General features: G+C 52.6%; 1 protein-coding gene across 1 annotated transcript; it reads right to left on the bottom strand.

The window, feature by feature from the left end:
- Positions 1-364: 364 nt before the first annotated feature.
- PPFIA3 (PTPRF interacting protein alpha 3) lies at positions 365-26301 on the bottom strand (the record flags this gene model as incomplete). Its single annotated transcript, XM_080909194.1, has 29 exons — positions 26220-26301; positions 21059-21313; positions 20015-20116; positions 19545-19709; positions 18713-18787; positions 18471-18545; positions 17494-17715; positions 16281-16427; positions 16050-16184; positions 15877-15960; positions 14838-14969; positions 14544-14606; positions 14373-14452; positions 13081-13225; positions 11571-11758; positions 9827-10049; positions 8226-8389; positions 8006-8133; positions 6972-7065; positions 6688-6769; positions 6034-6234; positions 3758-3820; positions 3566-3592; positions 2363-2538; positions 1796-1893; positions 1189-1364; positions 1038-1106; positions 679-850; positions 365-423 (listed from the first exon to the last, which is right to left on the bottom strand). The coding sequence occupies exons 2-29, from the start codon at positions 21296-21298 to the stop codon at positions 365-367; spliced, it is 3585 nt and encodes a 1194-aa protein (XP_080765320.1). The 5' UTR covers positions 21299-21313; positions 26220-26301.
- Between the last annotated feature and the right edge of the window lie 583 nt (positions 26302-26884).

Here is a 26884-nt window from a genome sequence, read left to right as displayed (position 1 = left end):
GGCGGAAGTTTGGGGTGGGAGTTCTTCCTGTCCGCTTCTTCAGCGCTGCCCCCTTTCAGTCCATTGCTTGTGGTTTGGTCCAGGCCCAGTCCATGTGGGAGGCGGGAACACCCGGCTGGTATGTTTGGGTGGTGCCGTCCGCAGGGCGAGCTCGCTCACGGCGGTCTCCGGCTAGACAAGACTGGAAAGGAAGGGAAACGGCCCAGCCTTGGGAAAGGGTCTTCTTCGGAGTGAGAGAGAGGTCACCCGCATCGAGGCCACACAGTTCACAGAGTGGGGAGCGTCTGCTACGCCATCGCGCGCTCCCGTTGCACCACCCTAACCCTAAAAATCACCTGGCAGAGTCCTCACCTGGAGGTCCCCACTAGCAGGAATAAGTCCGGACCGAAACACCATCTGCTCGCGAACTCCCAGAAGTCTGGCCTAGAGAGAGCAACGGCCGCTTCAACCTGGAACGACCCTAGTTTCCCCCAGGGGATCCCCCACTCCTTAATACTGGTGATGGAAGGTAGGGCCACGGAATTGCTAGTCCAAAGCCCTCCGCTGAGCCCCCACCCCCAGCCCCTCAATGTGGGATTCTAGGGGGCTCCTTCACCAGTGAGCTACATACCGGATGGAGGTTGTCCTGACACACGAATAGAGTCTGTCTAGACTGTCACTTTTTAAGGGTTCCCCTACCTTCAGGCTGCAGTTTGCGGAGGGGGAGTCCCGGTGAGCCTAGGGCTCCTGCTGCAGCTGAGCGAAAATTGGGGGGTAACATCTCGGCTGAATCGGGGGTTACACCCCGGAGGTCCTTCTCACGGAACATCTTCCTCCAGGATGGGGAACGGCTGAAGGACTTGGCACTGTCCTGGTTGTGTGATAGGAACCCAAGGTGAGGGAGGAGGGGACAAGTTCCGGCTCTACCCCGAGGGACTAACTGTGACCCTCACCAAGCTCAGCATCCAACCACAATGGGTTGGCAGCACCAAACTCCACCCCCCCACCACTGATTTGTAAGTGCAGTCGGGGGAACTAGGCCTCATTGCCACGCCCACCTCGTCCAGCCGTCTGTCTGTGCCTAAGGAGATGAGGTTACTGAATTCTTTCTCCAGCAGTTGCCGAGCCTCGAAAAGGAAAGGGGAAAGAGGTTAGCTGGAGCATACGGACGAGGGTGCCCAGAATGTGTGCTGACCAGCCAAGTCTCACTTGGGCATTCTGCGTAGGTATTTGTAGAAGCAAGGCCAGGTCGGAGTAGTCGAAGGTTTCATCCAGAGCCAACAGTGCACCGTGCACCCCACTCTCGGTGAGATTCGTAGCAAATTCCTTCAGGCCAAGACCAGACACCCAACCCATGACCCGTTCGTTGGACCACACCATCACGTCTGGGGAAGAAAGGGACTCTTAACTGTGCGCCTCCCAGTGGTCAGCCCTACCAAATTAGCCTAACTCCACCCTCATTTCTTTCCTAGTTAAATCTCTATGCTGGCTGTATTCCTCATCCCTGCAGAACTGGCCAGCTAGTTTCCCATTCTCCCCCCAGCCACGCCCCATACTGGGTCTACCCATTATTTCTGGGAACAGCGCCTCCTAGAGAACAGGTTCATATTCTCTCTTGGCCAAGCCCCTATTTCCGGCTCCACCCCTTGTGTGATAGCGCCCCCCAGTGGCCATGTCCAGCCAGTGTGACACATTACTCCACACTCATTGTCTGGCCACGTCCCCATGGTGTTCTGCCCTGCTTGCAGCAGCTCTTGGCTTCTCTGGCTTTCCGCCCTCCAGTCGGCCTCCCCACATGGCCCCCACAGAACCTCACCTCTGATTTGGGTCTGGCTTTCTTCCCTCCTCCGCTCCAGGTCCTTCCGGTCATAGTTGAGCCGTTTCAGGCACATGATACCATAGTGCAGACTAACCCTGAGCAGTGAGAGAAACTGAGTCATTTGGGAGCCTTCCCATGGCCACTGTTGTTGCTCATATAGAACTCTCTTTCTCCCCCTCCCTCCTTTTTTCTCACTTCCGTGTGTGTGTGGGGGGGGGGGACCCATACCAGGCAAAAGCACAAACCCCCAGTGCCATACTGGTTACTTGTGTTTTCTTACATGTGTTTCTCTATCTCTGTCTCCCTTTCTCTCTCCAAGCTCTTTTAATGCTCCCTGGGCTTGAACTCACTCTGAAGCCAGGCTAACCTCAAACTTGCAGCCCTCCAGCCTCCCCAGTAGCTGGTCACCAGGACCACACCAGGTATCAATTTTTCTATGGGCCACAGGCTTTGGTTCAAGGAGCACCAAGCCGAAAATTGAATGGAACTTCCCATTGGCCAAAGCCTCTCTGGGGGTGTGACTGCTTCCCCTTGGGCTGTTCCCATTGGCCAGGCGGCCCCCACCTGTGGAAGCTGTCCACCATCTTGAGTTGGCCTCGCAGTTCCTTCTTGTTCAGATGGTCCAACATCCGAGCATCAACAAGCGACTCCATGAAGTAGCTTCGGTACTGGGGCAGCCCAAGGCTGGGCAGCCAGTCGTTCCCCACCCACTCGTGGTTCATGTCGCCATATGCCAGGATCTGGGGCCATGGGCAGGTGAGGGAGTGGGATCAGACCCTCTTGTCCCTTCCCATATGTATAGGGAAAGGGTAAAGTTCAGCACCCCCCCCATCCCAGATTAGTTCTCTCCCCACCACAGAACAATGTATCCACACCACTGGAAACACTGGACCAGCTGAGGGTCTCATGTAGCCCAGGCTAGCTGCTAGCTTCACACTTTTGGTGAAACTGAGGATAACCTTCAACTCTAGATTCCCCTACCTCCACCCCTTTGAGTGCTTGGTTACAGATGTATATACTCCATACTCCAGGTTGGCGCTGGAACTTAAAGACTATTCTAGACAAGGGCTCCACCAACTGAGCCCCAGCCCTGCAGATCTGCTCCACTCCGCCCAAACCTGACTACACCCGGCGGCTCTCCTGCCGTCCACACACAGCACTGCCGCACCACCCGGAAAAATACTAGTTCAAGCAGTCCATTTTAGGATACGGCTTTGAGACAAGCCGGAAGTCTTTTGCAGCTTTAGGGCAAGGAAACAGACCAGATCTCAACCAGGTGCCTCCACCCCTGGCAAGCTCCGGTCCTGCAACCCGTGTCTCTCTTCTCCAGGCCAGGATGGACCGAGTTCTTCCCACCTCCCACTTCCTCGGCCCACCTCGAGGCCACCATAACTAGCAGAGCTCACCCTTGTGCGGAGCGACTGAACAGGCCAGGCAGCCCTCCTCCCCATCCCTCAGTTCGAACCCTCCCATCACCCAGCGGTTCCTTCCAGTTCCAGCAATCCCACAACCCCCAGCTTCCGGGCAACCCACAACCATGGAATAGCCCGTGCACCAGGCAGGAGGTGGACACTGAGCGCTTCCACTTTGTCCCCCACCAAGCCACTTTGAGCACAAGAACTATGAACAGCTGAGCTCCACACTGCAGCCTTCCCCTCCGGGGCGGGGACTCCCAGTGTTCAGACGAGGGGGTGGGGCGCAGAGAAACAGAAAGACCATGCACCGTGCACAACCTGCTCATGCGCCCGGCCCGCCCTGCACCCCTACCTGCTCCCAGCTGATCTCCTTGGTCTCCTGACCCGTTAGTGGGAAGAGGGGGAGAGAAGGGGTGGGTTAAGGGGACAGGCAGAGGAGAACAGGAGGGACAGACGATGCACTGACAGACAGACTCCTCCCGACCCCCCCCCACACCCAGTAGGAATAGTGCCACCCCCAGGGCCACCAGCAGGAGGCGCTCACAGGTTTTGTAGCTGCCGTCAGAGACTCCATCTCCTCATGTGTCATCCACACGTTTCCTGTGGGCTGAAGGGCGCAGGGCGTTAAGGAATGGGCGACAACACAAAACACAGACGGTCTCCTAATCGCCCCCTTCTAACCCATCTGTTTGTGCTCATTGCGTTTGGGGTTTCAGAGACGAGCTGACAGGAAAGAAATGACCCTGTCTAAGGTGTCCCCCATCCGGTTGCAGACGAGTTGAAAAGGTCCAGCAAAGATGGCTCTGCGGGTAAAGGTCCTTGCAACCAAGCCTGATGACCCGAGTTCTAGCCCACACGGTGGAAGTAGACTGCTACCTTCACGCATGCTGTGTGCTGGACACCACACACACACACACACACACACACACACACACACACACACACACACACGACAGCTCACAGCCATCTGAAACTCCTCTGCCAGTGGATCTGGTGGCTTCTTCTGACCTTCAGGAGCATACCAGGCATTCTCCCATTCGTTCATGCAGGTAAAACATTTATACACACAATATATCTAAGAAGGAGACACATAATAAATCTAAAAAAAAAAGAGTTTGGGTTTTTTTTTTTTGTTGTTTTTTTGTTTTTTTTTTTTTGTTTTGAGTTGGGGGGAGGCTGGGTCTTTGATGTCACCCCTCTGGTGTCACGCACAGTGAAGACCGAGAAGGTGATAGCAGACTCGGCAAAGGGAGAGGTGTGCACCAGCAGGAAGAGGCTTGCCACCTGTGTGGGTCACCCCCCGCCAACTCCTGTGCTACGAACCATGAACCACGAATGCCTATGTAGTGTCAGACCACTTGGCTGCCGGTGAGTGCAGGGACCCTGCGGGAGCACACAGTGGAACTTCTGTAACCCTGGGAGCCTCGATGACGGGGCAGGCCTGTAATTCCAGCACTAGGAAGGCAGAGGCAGGGCTTCAATAATGTTTTGGGAAACCAGCAGATGAAATTAACAACAGTAGTAACACTTGTGTGACTTGAGGTTGTGCAGAGCCAAAGGAGGAGAAGACTGCTGTGGCATTTCAAGGGTTAACCTTTTGCTTTGTCCTTAAATTCCACTCAAGAGCCCAGAGAAGGGGGCAGGGTGGTACACACCTCTCTCAGCACTTGAGAGAAAACTGTTCAAGGCCAGCCTGGTCAGAAGAGCAAGCTCCAGGACAGAGAGAAAACCAAAACCAAACCAAAAGAACCCAAGGGGCAAACAGATGCGTGGGACAGAGGATGTGCAGGAAAATGAGACAAAACTAGGTGCAAGTCTTTTCTCTCTTTTCTCTCAGTGCCCATGGCAAGACCGAACCTCCAACCCAAGCTTGCCGAGCCAGGGCCATAGCACCGAGCACGCCTCGTTAAAAATGTTTAAGATCACGTTTGTTTATCTTACGTGTGTGTGTGTCTGTCTGTCTGTGTGTGTGTGTGAGTGTGTGTGTGAGTGTGTGTTTCTGTGTGTGAGTGTCTGTGTGTGTGTCTGTATGTGTGTGTGTCTATGTGTGTGTGAGTGTGTCTCTGTGTGTGTATGTGTGTCTGTGTGTGTGTGTGTCTGTGTGTGTATGTCTGTGTGTGTGTGACTGTGTGTGTGTATGTGTGTCTGTGTCTGTGTGTGTATGCCTGTGTGTGTGTGTGTGTGTGCGAGGCACTCCTTGACGGTATGAGGACAACTATAGAAGTTGATTTTCTTATTCCCCCATGTGGGTTCTAGGAGTTGACTTCAGGTGGCACGCTTGGTGGCCAGTCCTTTCACCCACTGAGCCACCTTGCAAGTCCCCTCTTTTTTAGGGGGACGGGGGATGAGGTAAAGTCTCACCAAATAACCTAGTAGCCCAGGCTGGCTTTCAGTTTGCCACCCCACTGCCTCTGACACTGGTACCAACACTTGTCTGCGTGTTTACGAACGTCTTAAGAAAGAACTGGGGCAGGGTGGGGCTGGTTCAGGAGGCAGAGGAAAGCGGACCTCTGTGAGTTCAAGCCCAACCCGGTTCACACAGTTCACCAGCCAGCCCTATAAAGTGAGATCTTGTCTCAAAAATAAAAGAGAAAAAGAGAAACTGGTGGCTGTGGACCGTCTCTTGGGAATGGTGAAATCTCCAGGAAGAGAGACTTGGGGGGTGACAAGCAAAATGAGTCCCTGCAAGAGATGTCCCCTGAAGACGGAACTCGTGTAACCCACCCATGACACGTGGAGGCAGGGTGCATGGGAAATGGAGCCGGTGGGCTCAGGACAGGCGGGTCTGCCAGCGAGGGGCGGGGCCGGGCAGGCACTCACCGTGCGTGAGGAGGCAGGAGCGGAGGGTGAGGTGAGCGATACCATCTCCTGAATGGCCAGGCGCAGCTTGAGCCTGTGCAATGGGTTGCTGATGCCGATTTCCCGCTGGATCTCCGTGTCTGACAGGTTGGCCATGATGGCGCCGCTCTTCACATTGGCCCTGCAGGCGGCCACGTACCACGCAGGCATGCCCACCCAGAGCTGAGGTCATGGGAAGGCGAGAATGTGGAGGAGAGAGAGAGACAGATGGAGAAAGTTCTCAGGCAAAGAAACAGAGGCACGTGGGAGAAGATGAGGGATGAGGACGGGCAGGACAGATGGAAAGACAGACACAAGTCAGCAGAGACAGGGAGAGACCAGGAGAGACAGATGGAATGAGCCGGAGTGGGAGGAAGAGGAAGTGGTTTCCCTCAGAGCCTTGGGTCCTGACCTCCCCACCCATCCCACATCTAGACTTGTGTTAGGGAGAGCCAACCAGCTGTCAGGGGCTGAGGATAAAAGCATGATTGTGGCTCAGGTTTGTAACCCCAGCATTCAAGAGGCTGAGGCTAGCCTGGGCTACATGGCGAGACCCTGAGTTAATTACAAAACAAAAACTTAAGTGGGCGTTTGGATGAGTAACTCTCCAGTAGGGTCATTTCAACATTGGAATACCTCCAACCAGGAGACCACGGTGGGGCCATCCCAGGCAGCAAAAGGCAGGCCCTGGCGACAGGCCTCTTCCAGGAGTTCGTGCCTAGCAGACAAGGTAGACAGGAGCTGGGACCCCTTCCTGGGGACCTCTCACACGGTGCACACCATCAAAGCATCTCTGTAAATCCACCTGCCCCACCCAGGCAGCAACGCAACAAAGAAAGCTGTTCCCAGACTCCCCGGAAAGCAAAGGGCCATAGATCACGGCCCCTGACTGTCTCACCACAAACCCTGTGGACACTCACTTCCTCTTGTTCCTCCTGTCCTTATCTCCTGGACCCGTCAGCTTGGCTAGTCCCAGAGGGTCAGTGGCCAGTGTTTCATCAGATGGTGTTCCAGCTGGTGGCAAGGAAGCATCAAAGTTAGTGAAGTCTTAGGTCAGGGAAATGCGGTGGCTCACACTGGTCATTTCCCAAGCACTGGAGAGTCAGAGGCAGCAGGAACATGGTCAGCTTCTACACTACAGAGCAAATACCAAGCCAGCCAGATTTACACAGCAAGACCAAAAAACAGGGCATGGTGTGCTGTTGCACATCTCCGATGCCAGCTCTTGAGAGTAAAAGAGAGGAGGAGCTCTGTGGGCTTGAGGCTAGCCTGGTCTACAAAGAGAACCCCAGGACGAGCCAGAGCTATGAAGGCAAAGTGGAAGGAGAAAACCAACTGGATCATGATGTCCTCTGACCTCCAATACATGCACTGAGAACACAGAGAGTTATAATACATACTTTTAACTAGAAAAAAAAAAAAAAGAAAGAAAGAAAGCAGGGGCTGGAAACATAGCCTAATGGTCGAAGACTTGCTGAACATTTGTGAGGCCCGAAGTTCAGTTCCCAGCCCCAAAAGAAAGGAAAAATGGTATTACCTAATGAAGACAAAAATCAATTTCTAGCAAATGAGAAATAGGGAAAGAGAGAGGAAGGCAGGGAGGGAGGAGGGGAGGAAGGAAAGGGGGAGGGGAGGAAGGAAATGGGGAGGGGAGGAAGGAAAGGGGGAGGGAAGAAAGGAAAGGGGGAAGGGAAGAAGGAAAGGGCAAAGGAAGAAAGGAAAGGGGGAGGGGAGGAAGAAAGGGGGAGCGGAGGAAGGAAAGGGGAAAGGGAGGAAGGAAAGGGGGAGGGGAGGAAGGAAAGGGGGAGGGGAGGAAGGAAAGGGGGAGGGGAGGAAGGAAAGGGTGAGGGGAGTAAGGAAAGGGGGAGGGGAGGAAGGAAAGGGGGAGGGGAGGAAGGAAAGGGGGAGGGGAGGAAGGAAAGGGGGAGGGGAGGGTTGACATTATAGTACTTACCCAGAGAAACACTTTCCCGGCCTGGGGGTCCCATCCGGCCCTTCTCTTTCTTGCCAAAGAGCCGACCTATGGATGACTTGATGCTCTTCCTCTTGGGGGCTTTGTGGAGGGAATCTGGGGTGCTCTCACTAGAGACATAGGGCAGAGCCTGGAATGGATACTGTCCCCAACCATTCAAGACTTTGTCCCTTTCCCATTCTCAACCCACAGTCCTGCTGACCTTCCCCGGGGAGGCGCTCCGTCTTCCAGGGACCCCGCTTGCAGTGCCAAAGCCTGGGTCATCCTCTCAAGACGGGCAGAACGGGGAGTGGGTGGTGGGGTGTCTCCTGGAATGGCTGGGCCCTCCCCTCGTGGAACACCAGCTTCCTCCTTGGGGACATGATTCTGGGAACAGGAACAGATACAGAACTTTGTGGTGGGGAGGCTAGTTGTGGGGTATGGGAGGGCGTCTGAGCTGTCTCTTGCTTGGGCACTAACTGAAGGTAAGAAGCCTAGAACAAATGGGGTGAATGCCTATCCAGGAAGTAGCTTTGCATCAGGTGACAGATGTGGGACAGGTTTGCCTCAAAGAAAGCTAAACTGGTTTAGGTACTCAGAACCGGAAAGCAAGACTTACAGAAATCAAACAACAAGAAGAAACAATTGCATTTGATTCTGACTTCCCCAAAGGTGAAATCTCCTCCTCTTCCTTTTCCTCTTTTGTTTCCTCTCTCACCTCCTTTTGAAACAGGGTTTCACTATGGCGTCTAAGTTGGCCTCAAACTCACAGCAATCCTCCTGCCTCAGCCACACAAGCACTGGGATGACAGGTGTTGAGTTACCATACCCAAGTTCTCAAAGGTCACTTAAAGATTATAGATCTCAAGTGAATGTTCATTTAAAAATAGTTCAACTGTGTCAGGCGTTGTGGTGACATCCCACTTTCAATAGGCAGAGACAGACATAGCTCTGTAAGTTCGAGGCCAGCCTGATTTCCACAGTGAATTTCAGGGTATCCAGGGCTACAGGATGAGAGCTTGTCTCAATAATAATAATAATAATAATAATAATAATAATAATAAAACAAAAAAATCTACAAAAAAAATTAGTCTAATTATTCTTTATTTCTCCCTTGTGGTAGGTAACAGAACAATTATCAGAAATAAGTTCTGTCCTTCTATCGTGTGGGTTCCTGGGACAACTCAGGGTGACAGGCTTGGTGGCCTTTGGCAGCTGAGCTATCACCTCCCATAAATACGTAGAGCCCATGCCTGTAGATCAGGGAAGATGCTTGGGAAGCTATGGGAGGAAGAAACTTGACCTCACAAGTTTCATAGCAGCCTAAGGAACATACCAAGACTATGTAGTTAAAAAAAAATTGGGGCCTGGAGAGATGGCTCAGTGGTTAAGAGCACTGACTGCTCTTCCAGAGGTCCTGAGTTCAAGTCCCAGCAGCCGCATGGTGGCTCACAACCATCTGTAATGAGATCTGATGCCCTCTTCTGGTGTGTCTGAGGACAGCTGCAGTGTACTTATATGCATTAAATAAATGAAATTAAAAAAAATAATCTACAGAAATGTAACACACATGAGAACAAACCACTTAGGCTTGCCAAGATGGCTCAGTGGGTAAAGGACTTGCCACCAAGCTTGATAAGCTGAGTTTAGTCACCAGTGTACGTATGTTAGGAGAAAACCAACTGCTGGAAATTGTCCCCCCCCCCTCTCTCTCTCACACACACACACACACACACACACACTCCACCGTGTCAAGGTTTGGGTGGCTATCTATGGGAAGTTCTACCCCACCCACCGACCCTGGGCTGGGCCAACAGAACTCACGGTCTTGTCCGTACCCTCCCGGGCAGGACTGGGGGGTGCCAGACGAGGGGTGGAATGACCAGAGCTGGGAGGTGAGGGGCTGGCGAGGGTGGAGGTGGTGAGCGAGGGCGGTAGTGAGCAGCTGCTGCGGTACCGGCCCAGCGAGTCAAGGCCGGAACTGGACACCCGGCTCTCCAGCTCCTCTGCACGCTGCTCCGTTGTCTCTTTCTCCTCCTGAATTAGCCTGGAACAAGAGAAAGAAGACTAGGCAGAGGGTGAAGGGGACAGGGAGTCACAGATCCCGAGTGCTCACAAAGGCTGGGGAGGGGAGGAGGGAGTGGCTTGGACAGTGAAGAGACTTAAGGATGTATTTATTGGTGGACATACTTCAGCAGCTCATAGGGAGCCAAGAAATGCCGACTCAAGAAATCACAGAAGGCTTTGGGCTGAGTAGTTTTGATGCCTATCTGATAGAAGATGTTACAAATAGTTACAGTAAGTCCTAGGGGTGTATCTCCGTGGTAGAGCACCTGCCTAAGATCCCCCAGTGAGGGGCTGTAGTTGTGACAGCAGCAGAGGCTTCACTTGCCACACACCGGGCCCTGGGTTCAACCGCCCAAACAACAAATTATCATTGTAAAGGCAATAAAATTAAAACAGGGACAGACATTGTCCCAAGAGCTGAAAGAGAGAAACACTAAGAGGAAGGTGAAGTCAAGGCCAGTCAAAGTGGTATGGAGAAGGTCATGAACTCACTCAGTACAGGAAGGTGGACAGACAAAGTCTGCGTTAGAAGGTGACTGTTTGTCTTGCTTCTTGAAAGAATTCCTGAGAATTTCCTCTGCCAGCAGGCGGTTTGTGGAGAACAAGTAACGACTGGGAAAACTATGCTGTCAGCTAAAAGCTATTGGTACATGCAGTTAAGTCTTTCTTTTATTCTTCCTTGTGTGTGTGTGTGTGTGTGTGTGTGTGTGTGTGTGTGTGTGTGTGGATAAGCCTGTGTGCATGTCTGTGTGGTCATGCCTGGGTGGTTATGCCTATGTGCATGTTGCATATGTATGTGTGTTACGTGTGTGTGGACTTGAACGCAGATGGAGGCCTGAGGTTGACAGAACCATCATCAGCCTCTCTCTACCCTATTCACTGAGCTGGTGTTTCTCAGCCAGACACAGAGCTTGCTGACATGACTAGTCCTGGCAGCCAGCTTCCTCCAGGAGTGTGTCCTGTCTTCCGAGGCTGTCATTTTGGGTCAGCCACCTAGCGCACCTGATGTTCATTTGGATTCTGGAGAACCTGAAAGCCAGTCCCCGGGCACGCACGGCCACCACTTTAATCCCCGAGCCATCTCCACAGCCCCTCCTTCCTTCCTTTCTGTCTTCCTGTTTGCTTTTTCTTTCACTTTATTTCCTAGCTTTTTTCTTCCTTCTTTTTTTCTCTCTTTCTTTCCCTGTCTTCTTCGATGGTTCATCCTAGGAATGGAATCCAGGGCTTCACAGATGCTAAGTCAACTAGCCCAAGCCGATGCTCTTGATTTCTGTGTGAGGCTAAGATCTGCGGGACACACTCTTTGGTTTAGGTGCTGGCTTAGGGACACTGATCAGATAAGAGAGGTGGCCCGTGGCTGTGGGTTGTGGTCTAGGGAGGATCGCTTGAGAACAGTGGGCAACTAGTTGGGCTTAGAGACGGGGTGGGGGTGGCTTTTAAGAGCTCCAGGGGCTGTGGGGACAGCTTGGGCAAGGCACAGCAGGCTTGGGCTCAGACTCACTTGATTTCCTTGTTGATGGCTTCCAACTGCTCCTGGAGCATGATGGCTAGTGTCTGTACGTCAGCTTGCCCACTGGGGGACAGCAGCTCCGCACCGAACATCCCTTCAGCCTCCTCCTCATCTGAGCCGTCCAGTTCTCCAGGGAAAGGGGGCGGAATGGACCCAGCAGGGGCAGACCGGTCCCAGTCCTGTCCCTGTGAGTGGGGATTGAGGTTGGAACCTGGCTTTGCCCAACACTCCTGACCCGACCTGCACCCCATGATGCTTTCTTAGTCTAGACCCTTCCTTTATCTTTGCATCACAGTGGGGGAGTCGTCTAGGTTGAGACTGAGCTGTATCCCTAACACCTCTCTTAGCAGAAACCTTTCTTGGGCCTGAGTGCTCAATGGGGGAAATTCTGGTTGCACAAGCCTGGTGACCCTGGTTCAATCCTCAGATCACACTAAAGGTAGAAAGAACGGAGTCCACAGAGTCGTCCTCTGACCTCCACGGGTGTTTTGTGGCAGGTACACACTCCCGATAAAACGTTTTTTAAAGTCTCATTCTTTTCTTAAAAAAAAAAAATTATCGGCTGGGCAGCGGTGGCACTTGCCAACAATCCCAACACCTGGGAGGCAGGGGCAGGTGATCTCAGAGCTGGAGGCCAGCCGGGTCTACAGAGTGAGTTCCAGGACAGCCAGGGCTCCTGCTTGAGACATCTGCACCACCACACCCAGCTCCTTTTAATTTTTACTTTTTCAGTGCATGCATGTGGAGAAGCCATAGCTGTATGTCCTCAGTGGCTGTTCACGTTATTCTTTTGAGCTTCGTTTCTCTTTTTAGTGTTGCTTCTTTTTGATGTGGAGTAGGACCATGTGGATGCAGAGGACAACCTTCCAGAGTCGGTTCTGTTTTTCCACTGTGTTGGGCCTGGGCCTTGAACTCAGGTCCTCAAGCTAAGCTGCAAATGCCATGACTCACTAACCCATCTCCCTGCCCCACCTTATTTTTGAGACAGTCTCTCCCTGAATCTGGAGCGCACTTTCTAGGCTGCTTGACCACAGGCTTTAAAGCTCCTCCCGTCTGCGCCTCCCCAGAGCTCAGCCCAGAGGCATACGCCATGACATCTGGCTTATTACATGCGTACCAGGGGTTTTAATAACCATGCTTTCTCTACAGCCTCAGTCTCTACTGGCGCCTGTCCCTAGGCCACGCCCACAGCCTAAGCCACACCCACACCCATCATTCCTCCCTTCTTCCCAGTCCCCTAGAGCCAACCAGCTTCTCTTTGCCGGGCCTCACTCCCAAATCCTCCACTCTTCCTTCATCTTTAATACTCACCGGGTACATCACAGGAGGAGATCAGACGCGCAGACAGGTGGATGGTGGTGATGGAGGTCAGGAGAGAAGACAGTGAGTCAGAGAGACGTGGATGGCTTTTTCATCCCAGAATCCTCCCTGAGCTGCTCAGACCCAGCTGCCTTCCCCATCATTGCTCCTCTCCATCTAGGCCCTAGAGGTGGCTGCTGACCTTGGAAGACTCGTCCTTGGCCCCTGACCAGCGGCCCCTCTTGCCTGCCCGGCCGCTGCCAGCCCCATAAGGATCCAGAGGGGCACCGGAAGGTAAAGTTGGTGCCTGAGAGTAGCGGAGCTCCAGGGCACTGCCAGGGAGGGACCTGTGAGCACAGGAAGGGCCAGAAAACAGATAGAGGTTAGGATTCACAGGGACAGGTCTGCCTGTGCTGGGGGCAGCAACAGTTGGACTCAGTGGGTTATTTTAAAAAGGAAACTGTGAGGGGCTGGAGAGATAGTGCAGAGGTTAAGAGCACCGTCTGCTCTTCCAGAGGTCCTGAGTTCAAGTCCCAGCAACCACATGGTGGCTCACAACCATCTGTAATGGGATCTGATGCCCTCTTCTGGTGTGCCTGAGGACAGCTACAGTGTACTCACATACATAAAATAAATAAACAATTTTTTTTAAAAAAAAGAGCATTAAAAAAAAAGAAGAAAAGGAGGAAGAAAAGAAAGCAATTGGGAACGAGGTGTTTTAGGGGACAGTAGGGAGCAGATATGATCAAGATACATGTATGAATTTGTCAATGCAAGACACAGTTTTTCTGTATACTCTTGGCTATCCTGGAACTTGCTCTGTAGACCAGGCTGGCCTCAAACTCAGAGATCCAACTACCTCTGCCTCCCATGTGCTGAGATTAAAGGTGTGCACCACTACCACGTGACTTAAATATTCTTAAATATAAATGGACATAATTAATAAAGCTACATCTGGTGATGTAACCTTGCAGTCTTAGATACTTGGAAGGCTGTGGCAGAAGGGTTACAGGTTCAAAGCCACCTTGTGCAACTTAGCGAGCGTCTGTGTCTCAAATGGAAAAGCAAAAGAGTCTGGAGATGTGTAAGGGTAGAATGTAGAATTTCCCGGTGTGAAGCTGAATGTGTGGCCAGGAGGCAGAGTCTCTGCCTAGCATCCCCACAGTGAAGGGCTAGGATGTGTGGCTCGGTGATACTACAATCCCCAGTACTGTAAAAATCAAAAATAAGGGATGAGGGGGCTAGAGAGATGGCTCAGCCGTTAAGAGCACTGACTGCTCTTCTAGAGGTCCTGAGTTCAGTTCCCAGCAACCACATGGTGGCTCACAACCATCTGTAATGGGATCTGAGGCCCTCTTCTGGCATGCAGGTGTACATAAAATAAGTAAATAAATCTAAAAAAATATATATAATAATAAGGGATGAGCAGTTGAGGTGAAGGAGTGGGGAGGAAATGCTTGACCCTGACCGAAGGGGCAGGAGGGCTTCTGTCACCTGGAATAGGAGGAGGGCGGCCGCCCCCGGAGCTGGTCGATCTCCATCTGCATCCGTTCCATTTCAGCCAAGAGCTGCTCCTGTGCAGAGGAGGCAGAGGGATCGGGTGTAATGCGCTTCTGTGAGGAACAGGCCCCTCCGTAACTCCCCCGTCAAGCTCCAGGCCCTCACCTTATTCAGCAGCAGCTCATCCTGCAGCTTCTTCATGTTCGCAATCTCCTCGCTCAGTGAGTTCTGTGGGGACAGGGGTGAAATCGAAGGGCAAAGGCAGGCTGCAGGGGTGTGGCCTAGGAAAACCCGCTAGGAAGGGTCAGGCACAATGGTGCCTTCAGTCTGTCACAGAGCAGAGTTTATGGGTATGGAGGTCTCAAAGGACAGATCTGAAGAAGGTGTATGGGCCCTAGGATGGCAGTTACAGGTACCCCGGTTGTTAAAGGCCTGGGGTAGGGGTGAGAGAGGGCGCACCTTCTCCTCCAGTGCCCCCATGCGTTCCTTGAGGTGAAGCTGTAGCCGTTCGTTGGACTCGCTCAGCAGCTTGTCCACCGTCTCCGACAGCCGTTTATTGTGATCGTCATTCATCTTCTCCCTCTGCCGGGCCTGAGCAAGGGGAAACAGGACAGACTGTAAGCGGCTTCTTCCGACATCATGCCCCTCACCTAAGCCTTGCTTTGTCTTGATTCCCACTTAGCCTGTCCCCTATCCCTCATTAACCCAGCCCTCAATTGCAACCAAACCAGACTGTGACTCTTCATCTAAGTCCCACCCACTACTCTGATCCTCAGTTAAGCCCCACCCTTCGCGTCTCACCCAACCCTGCCCCTCATCTAGCCCCGCCCTCTCGCTTTAGCCCCACCCTCTCGTTTTAGCCCCGCCCTCTCGCTTTAGCCCCGCCCCAGAGATAGCCTCAAGGTGCCTTGACTCTCATATATAGTCAGTCCACTTAGCGGAGGTCTCGCCTAAATCCAACCCCACTTGCATCATCTAATCCCTATCTACCAGCCCCAGCTCCTTCATCTACGCTCCGTCCTTAATCTCAGACTCTCTTTTAAGCCCTGCTGTCCTGTAAGCCCCACCAACCCATCCCCTCAGTTAAATCCCACCCAATCCCACCCCTCATCTAAGCCTCATACATCCAACCTGTTCCTTCACGTAAGCTCCAGAAGCTCCACCCTTCGTCTAAGTCCTGCCATTCATGAGTCCCATTTAGCTCACCCCTTCAGCTAAGCCTTGCCCCAGCCCAGGCTGGTCCCTCATTTAAACTGCGCGGACGCGCGCGCACACACACACACACACACACACACACACACACAGAGAGAGAGAGAGAGAGAGAGAGAGACTCAGGCTAGTATGCTTACAATCCCTGTCCTTCATACAAACCCCTCCCCTGAAAGAAGCCTCGCCTTTCATATAAGCCACACCCCCTCAGGTAACTCATACGAGGCCACGCCCTCAAGTAAGCCCCGCCTCCACCTCGCAGTTCCATTGGCTTCCTTGGCCCTCTCACCCGCTGCAACTCCTGGTTCTTCTCTTCCAGCTGTGCCTCCAGCTGCCGAAGCCTCTCCTCAAAGTTCCCATGGCGTTCCTCAGCCTAGGGGACAGGACCCGTGGAATATGACTTGAACTCCACCAAGATCCCCGCCCCTGCACCTCTGGCCCCGCCCCTTGCCAGGCTATCACCTTGTTCAGAGCAGCCACTCGCTGTGCCAGCTGAGCCTCTATCTCAGGCAAGGTCTCGGCCTTCTGCAGGGTCTGTTGCAGCTTCTGCTTGGCATCATCCAGCCACTCGGCCAACTGACGACTCTTCTCTTCACTCTGGGAGAGAGAGAGACAGAAGCGCCTAGGGGCTCAGTTACCCAGTCACAGCATCCTCCCATGGTCTCTTGGGTCTCTCGCTGTGCTGGCGCTCACCTGTCTGTACAGGGACTCTTTACTGGCCAACTCATTCTCCAATTTGTCGTTGGCATCGTGTAGAGATGTGGCCTCACGCTGGGCACTCAGGTAACGCTTCTCCAGTGTGGTGATGCGTTCTTCCATATCTTCCCGTTGAGCCAGGGCCTGCCGAGGTTGTAATGGGATGTGTGGACTACAATTCCCAGAAAGCCTTGTGGCAGCAGAGGCCAAAAACCCCAGACAAGGCACTCCAGGGTTTATAGAGAATTAGCCCCTTACTCCATTCTGTGTCACAACTTTTAAAGCAATACTGGCTTAGAGCTTCCCATAAAGAGGATGGAAGGCTTGGGGCATGATAATGTCACATTCCTGTTATCCCAACAAGTGGGAAGCTAAAGCAAGAGGACTTTGAAGGCCAGCCAAATTCAAGGCCCACCTGGGGTTCATAGGGAGATTTATAAACAAAGAAACAAAACAAAAAACCCAAAGGCCTATGGGAAACAGCCTTCACTCAAGCCACAACACAGTCTTAGAATCACTGAGTACTTGCTGATGTCTCTCTGGAAGGTTCACATCATCTCTCATAGAGCTACCAGGCTAGCTGGAGCTGAGAAGCCCAGAGAAAATATGCCAGAGTCAGGTGGGAGATAGGCCTGCCTGGTAACAAGTCAAAAGCAGCCCCTGCCACACGCCAAGCTAATGAGGAATAAAACATTCATTTTTAAAAAATTCACTTTCTTCAAGTATCCAAACCAGCAGGGCCTAGTACTCAGGAGGCTGAGGCAAGAAGCCATGATTCCTCAGCCAAACTGGGCAAGTCACCGTGTCTCATAATAATAAATAAAGCAGCTAAAGGGGTATCTCAGTAGTAGATGCCTAGAGTTCCCCAGTGAGGGGCTAAGAGAGTGACTCAGAAATAAAGTGCCTGCCAGGGAGAAACTAGGGCCAAGGCTCAGAGGTATATAGATAGACCAATGGGCCCAGGGTATATAAAGTCCTCGATTCTATCACCATGGTAACACAGGAGCCAGGTGCCAAGGGTCACGCTGCCACACACAAACACTCAGATTAGTCTTATTGTACACATAAGGAAACCGAGGAGGGATTCCACATAACTGGGGACTGAGTTCAGGTCCAGTCATCCTTGAACTCAGTTACTCTTGAAGGGCTGGGAGAAGGCTGGGGTGGGAGTCAGGGGACAGAGAGCGGCTCTCCAGGGGCTCCGCCTCACCTCCTTGAGGTCGCGCTGCAGCTTGGAGTTAGCTTCCTCGGCCTTACCCAGCTCGCGGTGGGCAGTGCCCAGCTCCTCCTCCAGCTGACTCATCTGACGGCACAGCACCGCCAGGCGCTCCCGCAGCTGACACACCTCTGCGCGCTGCCGCTCCAGCGCCTCTTCCAGCTCTGCCGTGCGCCGGTTGGATTCTCCAACCGGACCCAGGCCATTGGCAAGGGTCTGGAGAGAGAGGAGATAGATAGATAGATAGATAGAGAGAGAGAGAGAGAGAGAGAGAGAGAGAGAGAGAGAGAGAGAGAGAGAGAGAGAGAGAGAGAGAGAGAGAGCAGAGAGAGAGAGAGAGAGAGAGAGAGAGAGAGAGAGCGCTGGGTGGGTCAGCCACCCTGAGGGTGGCCAGGTACGGAGACGCGGAATCAAAGACCTGTAGACCTAAGTCTAAAGGGGTCTGTCACTGAGAGTCACAGTAAGAATCTTAGGTAATCAGATAGCACTGGGCCAGTGAGGGCCATGACAAACTTTAAAATGACCATCGAAGGCCAATGAAGCGGCTCGGCTACCAAGCCTGATGACCTGGGCTCAATCTCCACGACTACTCCCTCAAGTCGTCCTACGACTTGCACATGCACATAAGTAACACCTTCCATATTATCTATGCACACATATATATATATACTTTAAAAGGGGGCCAGGCGTAGTCGCACATGTCTTTAATCCCAGCACTCAAGAGGCAGGTGAACTCTGAGATTTCAATGTCAGCCTGGTCTACAGAGCAAGTTCCAGGACAGCCAGGGGACGGGGGGGGGGGGGGTTGGGGTGCTACACAGAGAAACCCTGTCTTAAAAAACAAAACCAAACAAAACAATAAAATGCTCATTAGAAAGTCAGGTTACTAGGCAGAGCGGCAGCGTAGCCTTGTACATTCAGTGACTTGGGAGGCTGAGAGGAGGTCACAGGGCGGGGACTTAACTTCTCACCTGTCCATCCCCATCCTTGCCTGGCTCCTCCAGTCCTGACCGCCTTCTAGATAGCTGGTCTCGAAGGTTCAGGGCCTAGAAAAAACAGAAGAGAGCACACTGACTTCCTCCTTCGCAGGCCCTGTGGATTTCTTTCTGGGATCCAATCCCATTGGCCCTCTTCCTTTAGAACACAACCAATCCGTTTCTTGGTCCTCCACCAAGGCCTGGCCCTCCCCTTCTCTGCCGACCCCGCCCCCTACCTCCTGATTGCTCAGTTCCAGCTCCTCCTCAAGCACTGCGACCCTCTCCAGTGCCATCCTCAGTCTTTCCCGGACCTGCAGACGGGTGTGAGAGCAGATCAGACCTTGTAGGGCTTGGTGCAGTAGGTCTATCGTCCCCGCTACCCAGAAGGCTGAGGCAAAAGGATCCCAAAGTCAGCGTCTGGCTGTGCTGCCGAGATAAGACCCTGTCTGGGTCAGGCGAGCCTGTCCCAGAACACCCTATGGAAGGTCTGAAACCAATGCAGTGGGTGTGAAGTTCCAGTCGGCCATCATGCAGATTATCCCCCTTATACACAATTCAGTGTTTTTACTTTTTTAACCAAGGTCTTGCAACATAACCTTGTACCGCCTGGAACTCTGTGTAGACCAGACAAACCTCAAACTGGTAGAGATCTACTTGCCTCTGCCTTCTGAGTGCTGGGATTAAATAGTTCATATATCTTTTAAAAAGAATACTTATTTATTTGAGTACACTGTAGCTGTCTTCAAACACACACCGGAAGAGGGCATCAAATCCCATTATAGGTGGTTGTAAGCCACCATGTGGGATTTGAACTCAGGACCTCTGGAAGAGCACTCAGTGCTTTTAACCGCTGAGCCATCTCTCCAGCCCCCTCATATATATATATATATATATATATATATATATATATATATATATATTATCAAGTCATGTTTCAATCCATCATGGTAATGTTTTCTCCCGTGTGAAATACCTCCAACCAATCATAGCCACCATTTCTCTCACACTTAGTTCAGTTGAGGTCAATCACATGTTTTCTCCTCTTCATCCTCTGATTCATCCTCCTACCTTCTCATCCAAGGCCTTGTGGTGCTCAAAGAGGGATTTTAGAGCCTTGAGCACCTCCACCTCAGAGGAGACCCCTCCGGGGGACTGGGCTTGGCGTTTCACCACAGTCATTCTCAGGGAACGCTCGTGCCTGGACACCAGGCACTCGAGATGTTCCAGAAGGAGCTGAAAGGATAAGGCACCGAGTCAGGGGAAAGAAGCAAGGGGAAGAAGACAGGGTCAAGGAAAGGAATGACACGTTGGGAGTGCACAAGCAAGAGAGGTAAGGGCCATGTAGAGGTGAGGAGGAACGAGGGGAACAGCCGAGGTAGAGTTGAGGGGAAAGAGGATCGGAGCAGGGGAAGGCAACGATGCAGGGGACTGGGAGCAAGGAAAAAAAGAAGATGAAAAACTAGAGGTTGGAAAAAGATACGTTGGCTGGCACCACCCCGTGCCCCATCCTGCTTAAGCCCCGCCCCCACAGCCCTCACCCGAGTGTTGTTTCGCTCCGCCTTCAGTTCTGCGATCTCTTCTTCCCTCTCCAGAAGCTGTTCCCGACATAAGTTAAGCTCCTTCGTCAGAGCCGCAAACTCCTGTCCAGGCGTGGGTAGAATCAGATGGCTGACTCAATTATTTCTGTGTTTCTCTCCTTGTGAGAATTTGAAGGCTCTGACCCTCCTGGCTAGGCCCTGCTTCCTCCAGTCACTCAAAACTGACCCTCACTAAGTAAACCCTTCTAGTCTAGCAGCTCAAATCTTGCCCTTCTGGGCAAACTCTCCCTTTTGTTGCTGTGGACCTATATGGGTTCTGATAGCAGAACCTCCTCTTGCTGCTTAGGCCCCTCCTCTCCTCCTAAGTCTTAACTTTCCTGCTGCTCAGACCCCGCCCTTTCATATAAACCACGCCTATCTCCATGGTAATACCCGCCCACCAGTGTTAAGCCAATTCCCTAATCCTAACCAAACTCTGACACTACCAATCTTAGGCCACCCTCTTTTCCAAACCGAACCTTCTACAGGATCTACTTTTTAGTAAACCCTACCCATTTTTTTTTTTTTGTTCTTGTCTGTTTTTTGTTTCTTGGTGTTTCCAAACACGGTTTCTCTCCATATCCCTGTCCATCCTGGAACTTACTCTGTAGACCAGACTGGCCTCGAACTCAGAGATCTGCCTGCCACTGCCTCTCGAGTTAAAGGCACATGCCACTCTAGACTTACTTCCCAGACCCTACCAAGCCCCCAAGGCCGCCATACCCTTCCTCAGTGAGCTCTGATTCTCCAACGTCTCAGGCTCAGCCCCTTGTTTATAGCCCCAGCCTCGCCCACCATGCCTTCTCCAGGCAGCTCCGCCTTCTCACAAACGCCACTCAGGCCTGGCGTCTTCAACAAGCCCCGCCCCTTCTACATAAGCCCTGCCCACTTCGCCGCTAAGACCCGCCTGCCGAAGGCAATCCAATCCCATACTCTCTTCCGCCTGGCCCCGCCCATTAAGGACCACCCTCGTCTTTAGGCTCCGCCCCCAAGACCCCGCCCAACCTGAGGCAGAGCGATGCTGAGCTGCCGCTGCAGCGAGTCCTTCTCGTGGCCGAGCTCCCGCAGCCGTAGCTGCGCTGTCGCCAACCCGTCCTGCGCCTCTCGCAGCGTCTCCAGCAGGCGCTCGCGCTCCGTGAGCATCGTGACCATGAGGCGCTCCAGCTCGCCGCCGGCCTCGTCCGGGCCCAGCGCCGAGCCCCGCCGGCCATCCTCGCTGATGGTAGGCATCACCTCGCACATCATGGCGGCGGTGCCGGCCTGCGGGTATGCAGAGGGAACTGACCAACCTTGTCAGGGCTCAGACAGATAACTGAGGCAAGGCCAGTGAAATACTCCCTGGGGCTCCAGTCCAGGCATTGCATAGGGGACAACTGAGGTCAGCCAAGCTGATCGTGACACGGAGAAACTGAGGTACAGCTAAGTAAGGGGGGGCGGGGAGACGAAGTGCTGGCCTCCAAGAGCGGGAAACTGGGATCTGTCCTTTGTCATCATGGGACAGATAAACTGAAAATCATTGTTCTTAGATATAAACAGCGAGGGCTTCTTAGGTCAAAGCACTTTTGGACACTGAAGCTTGGCTCCACCCGACACTAGAAGCAAACCAAAACCTGGCCACTCAGGAACTGAAAAAAATATGGTGGACTAGTCACTGGCTACGCGGGCTAAAAGTACTACCCTTTACCTATTTTGGCTCTGCTAGAAATCCTCAACCCACTCTATAGATTAAGAAACTGAGCCCCTGGCTGGAGATATGACTCAGTGGTTAAGAGCACTGACTGCTCTTCCAGAGGTCCTGCGTTCAAATCCCAGCAACCACATGGTGGCTCACAGCCATCTGTAATGAGATCTGGTGCCCTCTTCTGGTGTGTCTGAAGACAGCTACAGTGTACTCACATATAATAATAATCTTAAAAAGGAAAAGAAGAAGGAAGGAAACTGAGCCCTAAGCCACAACCACGCCTTAAAAGTTATAGGGCTTTGGATACTAAAATGGGTCAGTGGGCTGTGACTTGCCCATCTCTGTGATGTAAGGGCCAACACTTCACTTGAAGGAGTAAGAGTGAAAACCGTAGCAGGAGAGATGGAGTCATCAGTCAGTGGCGCGGGACATGCTTGGCACTGTGAAGCTCTAGATCGAATCCTGTACCACTAAATAAAGTATGCATTGGTTAAGCCAGGCTAGGTGATGCATGCCTGTCATCCCAGTCCAGGGGAAGCGGAGATGAAGGGACCAGGAGTTCAAGGTCATCCTTGGTTATTTTAGGGAATGCCGGGTCAGCCTGTTTACATTAGAGACACTCTCCAAAAAAAAAAAAAAAAAAAAAAAAAAAAAATGGGTAACAGGGAGTAGGCCTGAGTCATCTAATTCAGGCCACAGGAGCCCCCAACAGTCTCTTTCCAGACCCCTCTTTACTTTTATGAGTGGCTCTAGATCTGCACACGCATAAATCTAAGCTGTTGGACCCTTCTCCCCTCCCACTCAGGTTCTAGTCGCCCCAGGATGCTCCTCTTTCATGAGGCGTTAACCACGAGTGTGGGAGGAGGGAGAGGCGGGATTTATAAGCCAGAAGGCGGGACTTGGGTTCCCCTGGCTAGGGGAGGGGCGGAGATGTAGAGAGGCCCAGTGAGCCTCTCCCTAGAACACTTCAGGTCCAACAAGTCCATCTGGCCAGACCGAAAGCAGGAGGGACTTTCACTCCTTTCCTTCCCCTCAATACCTGCAGCGGCCTAACCGGTTTGAGATCGGATACTTCCCAACTCCACCCAAGTAAGCACTGTGACCAAAGCCATTAGGTCCTTGGGTTCCTGTGAGACAAGAAGGTGGAACACAGGAAAGAATGCAACTGGGTCCCTAAGTCCCCTTTGACTTTAAATTGTCTGAAACTCTACACTTCCCAGAAACTGGATCCAGCAAAAAGTTTGTAAGAGCGACAAACATCCAGCTATAGGCTAGACCCCAACATGAAAGCTCAACCCCACAATTGAGTCAGAATGTACAGCTTAGGATGACTTAGATTACTGTAAGCCCTCAGATTCACCTGGGACTGGAAGGTAAAATCAGTCCAAAGCCACCTGGTCACATAAATAAGTGCCTGGAACATCCCAAAACCCAAATCACAGAGGTGACCAAAATGACACTGAGGGGGCACCCCTATCTGGTCAAAAGACAGACTCTAGAACTCAGAGCTTACTTTGCATAAATTCATGGGCACAGGACATAAGCTGAGCCCACACTGATCCCATGTGAGGCAGAAGAATTGCAAGTTCAAAACTACCATGATCAAAATCCTGTTCCAAATACACACACACAACACACACATACACACAGAGCCAGGGAGATGGCTCAGTGGGCAAAGCTTGCTACCAAGGCTGAAGACCTGAGTGTGAAACTCTGGGACACATATGATGTATGAAAGAGAGAATTTCTGCAAATCGTCCTTTGACTTCCACATGCACAGATATGGTAAAACAAAACAATATACTAATTATCAATAGAGAGAGATTCTCTACCTACTGGGGGTGGTCTGTTTAGGAAACAAGAACGTTTTGAGACTGAAGACTCTAGAAGAGGCAAGAGTCTAGAACAGGCTCAGAATGCCAAGGCAGCATATGGGGCTGGAAGCCTATGATCCAGTAGGGAACAAGACTGACACCAAATCTAAGGCCATAGTAAGGAAAAGACAGAAGCTGTGGACAGGAGCCTAGAAGCCGAGCCTTCAAAAGGTGAGCAGAACACTGCTCTGGAATCTTCCAAGTTTAAGATTGTGCAAGCTACGGAGGATGGAGAGATGGTACAGTGATTAATAGCACTGACTACTCTTCCAGAGGACCCAGGTTCGATTCCTAACACCTACATAGCAGCTCACAACAGTCTAAGTCCAGTTCCAGAGGATCTGTCACCCATGCACAAACGTTTATGCAGGCAAAACACTAATGCACATAAAATAGAAGTAAACCATTAATTTAAGGGGGCTGGAGAGATGGCTCAGCGGTTAAGAGCACTGACTGCTCTTCCAGAGGTCCTGAGTTCAATTCCCAGCAACCACATGGTGGCTCACAACCATCTTTAATGGGATCTGGTGTGTCTGAAGGTAGCTACAGTGTACTTGTATACATAAAATAAATAAATACAATCTTTAAAAAAATTAATTTAAAAAATTGTGTGTGCTGGAGTTCTGATGACTATTTAATTGAAAACAACACATTCTGCAAGTTACAATATCCATAGAAGAAGGAAATGTAGAGCAACAGAAGCTGTGGCCAGAACATAAAACACATCTAAAATGGAAACTCAGGAGATTTTGTTTCTAAGGGTGGGGGTGGAGTGAGACCTTTTTGTTACTGGTCTAGTGCTAGTAATGGAACCCTGGACTTTCTGCATGTGAGGTAAGTGTCTACCCCAACAACTACCTCAGCTCCAGTAACTAGAAATACAGATGTCTGAGGAGAGGACTGAGAACAGAAAGTGTCTTAGGCATGTTATCTAGATATTTGTAAAGACCAGAGAGGAAAGGAGGAGGAGGAGAAGAGGAGAAAAAAAAATGTACACAGCATAGTGAGTTCTAATCCAGCCTGGGATGCATGGCAAAATCCTGACATTGGGGATGGGAAGGGAGCAAGTGAGAAATGGCATGCCTAGAAGCTAGTTCATGGCATTGAATGTAGATCACACGCCTTGGCGAAGCCCGAACAGACGCATCATCTGGAAATGTCCTGGAACTTAGAATCTTGAACACAACACAAGGAAAGGACACATTACAGCTAGAAATGCAGAAATGGGCTGGCAAATTCCGGATCACCTCATGAACCCCAATCACAGAACACTCCTGGAGGAAGGGCTGGCCGTTTGGCACTTGGAGTATGAGACATCAGATATTACCATATGGGTCTCTGGAGGCAACGAGATGCCAGAAATACCCAGCTTTGGGGGGAGAGGGGACTATGGAAGTCTAGCATCTGGGATGATAGAGCAGATGAGTGTTTGTTAAGGCCATGGGAGATGTGAAATTGACAGAACACCGACAGGGTCCAGACCTTTGAATCCCCCTGGGGGTGAAGAAATTTAGAGCGTTTGGTGTTTGGTGGGAGTGTAGGCCTGGGTGGGTGGTCTGATGGACAGGACACTCACCACAGTCTGAGATTCTGGGTCCCTGAGATGTGTGTTTTTGGGGGTGGAGGTTGCAAGATGAGACACCTAGATCTCCAAGGGGGACAGAAGCCGAAGAATTGCACGCCAGGTCTTTGAAAGGAAGTCATGGCGCCTGAGTCCATAAGGCAGCAAGCAGGTGCTGATGTATCAAGAGGCTGGACGTATTTGTCTGAGGAGGGTGGGGGGAACTGTTAAAGTAGGTGCTAAGTGGGGAGGGGGACAAAGGCTGGGAAACTAGAATAAGGTGACAGTGATTAGTCAGGGCCAGCAGATACATGGGCGCTAACAGCTTTTCAGAACTCGGTGGGAACCGGAGGTTCCACGCCAAGGTTTCTAAGTGGCCTGGGTAGGGACATTCACAAGCTCTATGTACATGAAGCAGCTCGAGTGCCTAAAGATGGGCCTGAGAACCCTGCGGCCCAGCTGGGAGGGGGGCGCCGGGGATCCCCAGGTCAAAGGTGCAATGAGGGGGAGGGATCCCCACACCACCTGCAACCCCCTCCCTAGCGGCCGCGGCAGGAGATGGGGGAGAAGAGGCTACCGAGAGAGCTGACCATGGACAGCTCCGTGCGGGCCTGTGTCCAGGGCGAGCCGGCCTGGACCCAGGAACATCGCCGGCTGTTCCAACCAGAAGGTGGGGGACGCAAATGGGGGAACGATTTGGACGCAATGGCGGGAGCCCCACGGCGGTGACCAGTGTCTGGAGCTCCCAGGATTGGGCCCAGAGGAGGGATCTAGACTGAGGGGTCCCCTGGGCTGAGCTGAGATATCCAGGCGTCTGGGCCCTGGAGGAGGCACAAGAAGGCAGCCCGCTTGAGATACTAGGGTTCGGCGGGGCACTCTGAGCTCGGGAAAGGGACACGCCAGGGTTTCTTTGGTTGGCTTGTGAAATCTGGGCTCTGGGTTCCCTTGGGATGAAGATGGGAATGTAGGATTTCGGGCAAGGGAGTCGGAGACGCTAGCCCAGGGGTCCCCAGGGTGGGCGCTGCCGGGCAAGCTGGGCCGGGCTCTTACCTGCCTGGTCCGCGACGACTGCGGGAGGAGCTGGGCTGCAGGAGGGACGCGGGGTGGGGTAGGGGCACCGGGCGGGGCCCCTGGCGGCGGCCGGGGCCCGGATCTGGAGATCTGGAGCCCTGTCTACGCCGCTAGCGCGGGCTCAGCGTCTCTTGCTCAGGCTCCAGCGCTGGGGACCCCCCTCCCCCTCACGGTCTCACAGCCTTCTCCCTAAAATAGCCCCCTGCCCTTGTCACCGTACAGCCTCCCCCCGCGAGGCCGCAATCGCCAGATCCAGGGGTGCCCACCAGCGCCCCCCCAAATCCCACCTTCTCCCCCCCAAAAAAATTCTCCTCCCTCCCCCTCCCCCCCACAGATCCCGGGCGGTCGTGGCCCCTTTAACAGAAGACTGACGGACAGCACTGAGTGGCCAATGAGAATTTGCGTCCGTGCCGGCCGGCGACCAGGCCCCGCCTCCACATCGGGAGGGAGGGGCTGCGCGGGCAGAGAGCTGGGGGCGGGACCCATGGTGCGGCGACCAATAGGCATGCAGCGTGCGGCAGCCTGGGAGGGAGGCGGAGCCCGGCAGAGGATGATGTCACCTGAATCTAGTAGCGCGCAGCGTGGAGCGCGAGTCGCGACCCCGGGTCCCCGCGGCGGCGCGCGTCTCACGGGACACGAAGGCT

The sequence above is a fragment of the Micromys minutus genome (genome assembly GCF_963924665.1).
Source record: "Micromys minutus genome assembly, chromosome: 32".
Classification (NCBI taxonomy): Eukaryota; Metazoa; Chordata; class Mammalia; order Rodentia; family Muridae; genus Micromys; species Micromys minutus.
This window is presented reverse-complemented; position numbering and strand designations above follow the sequence as displayed.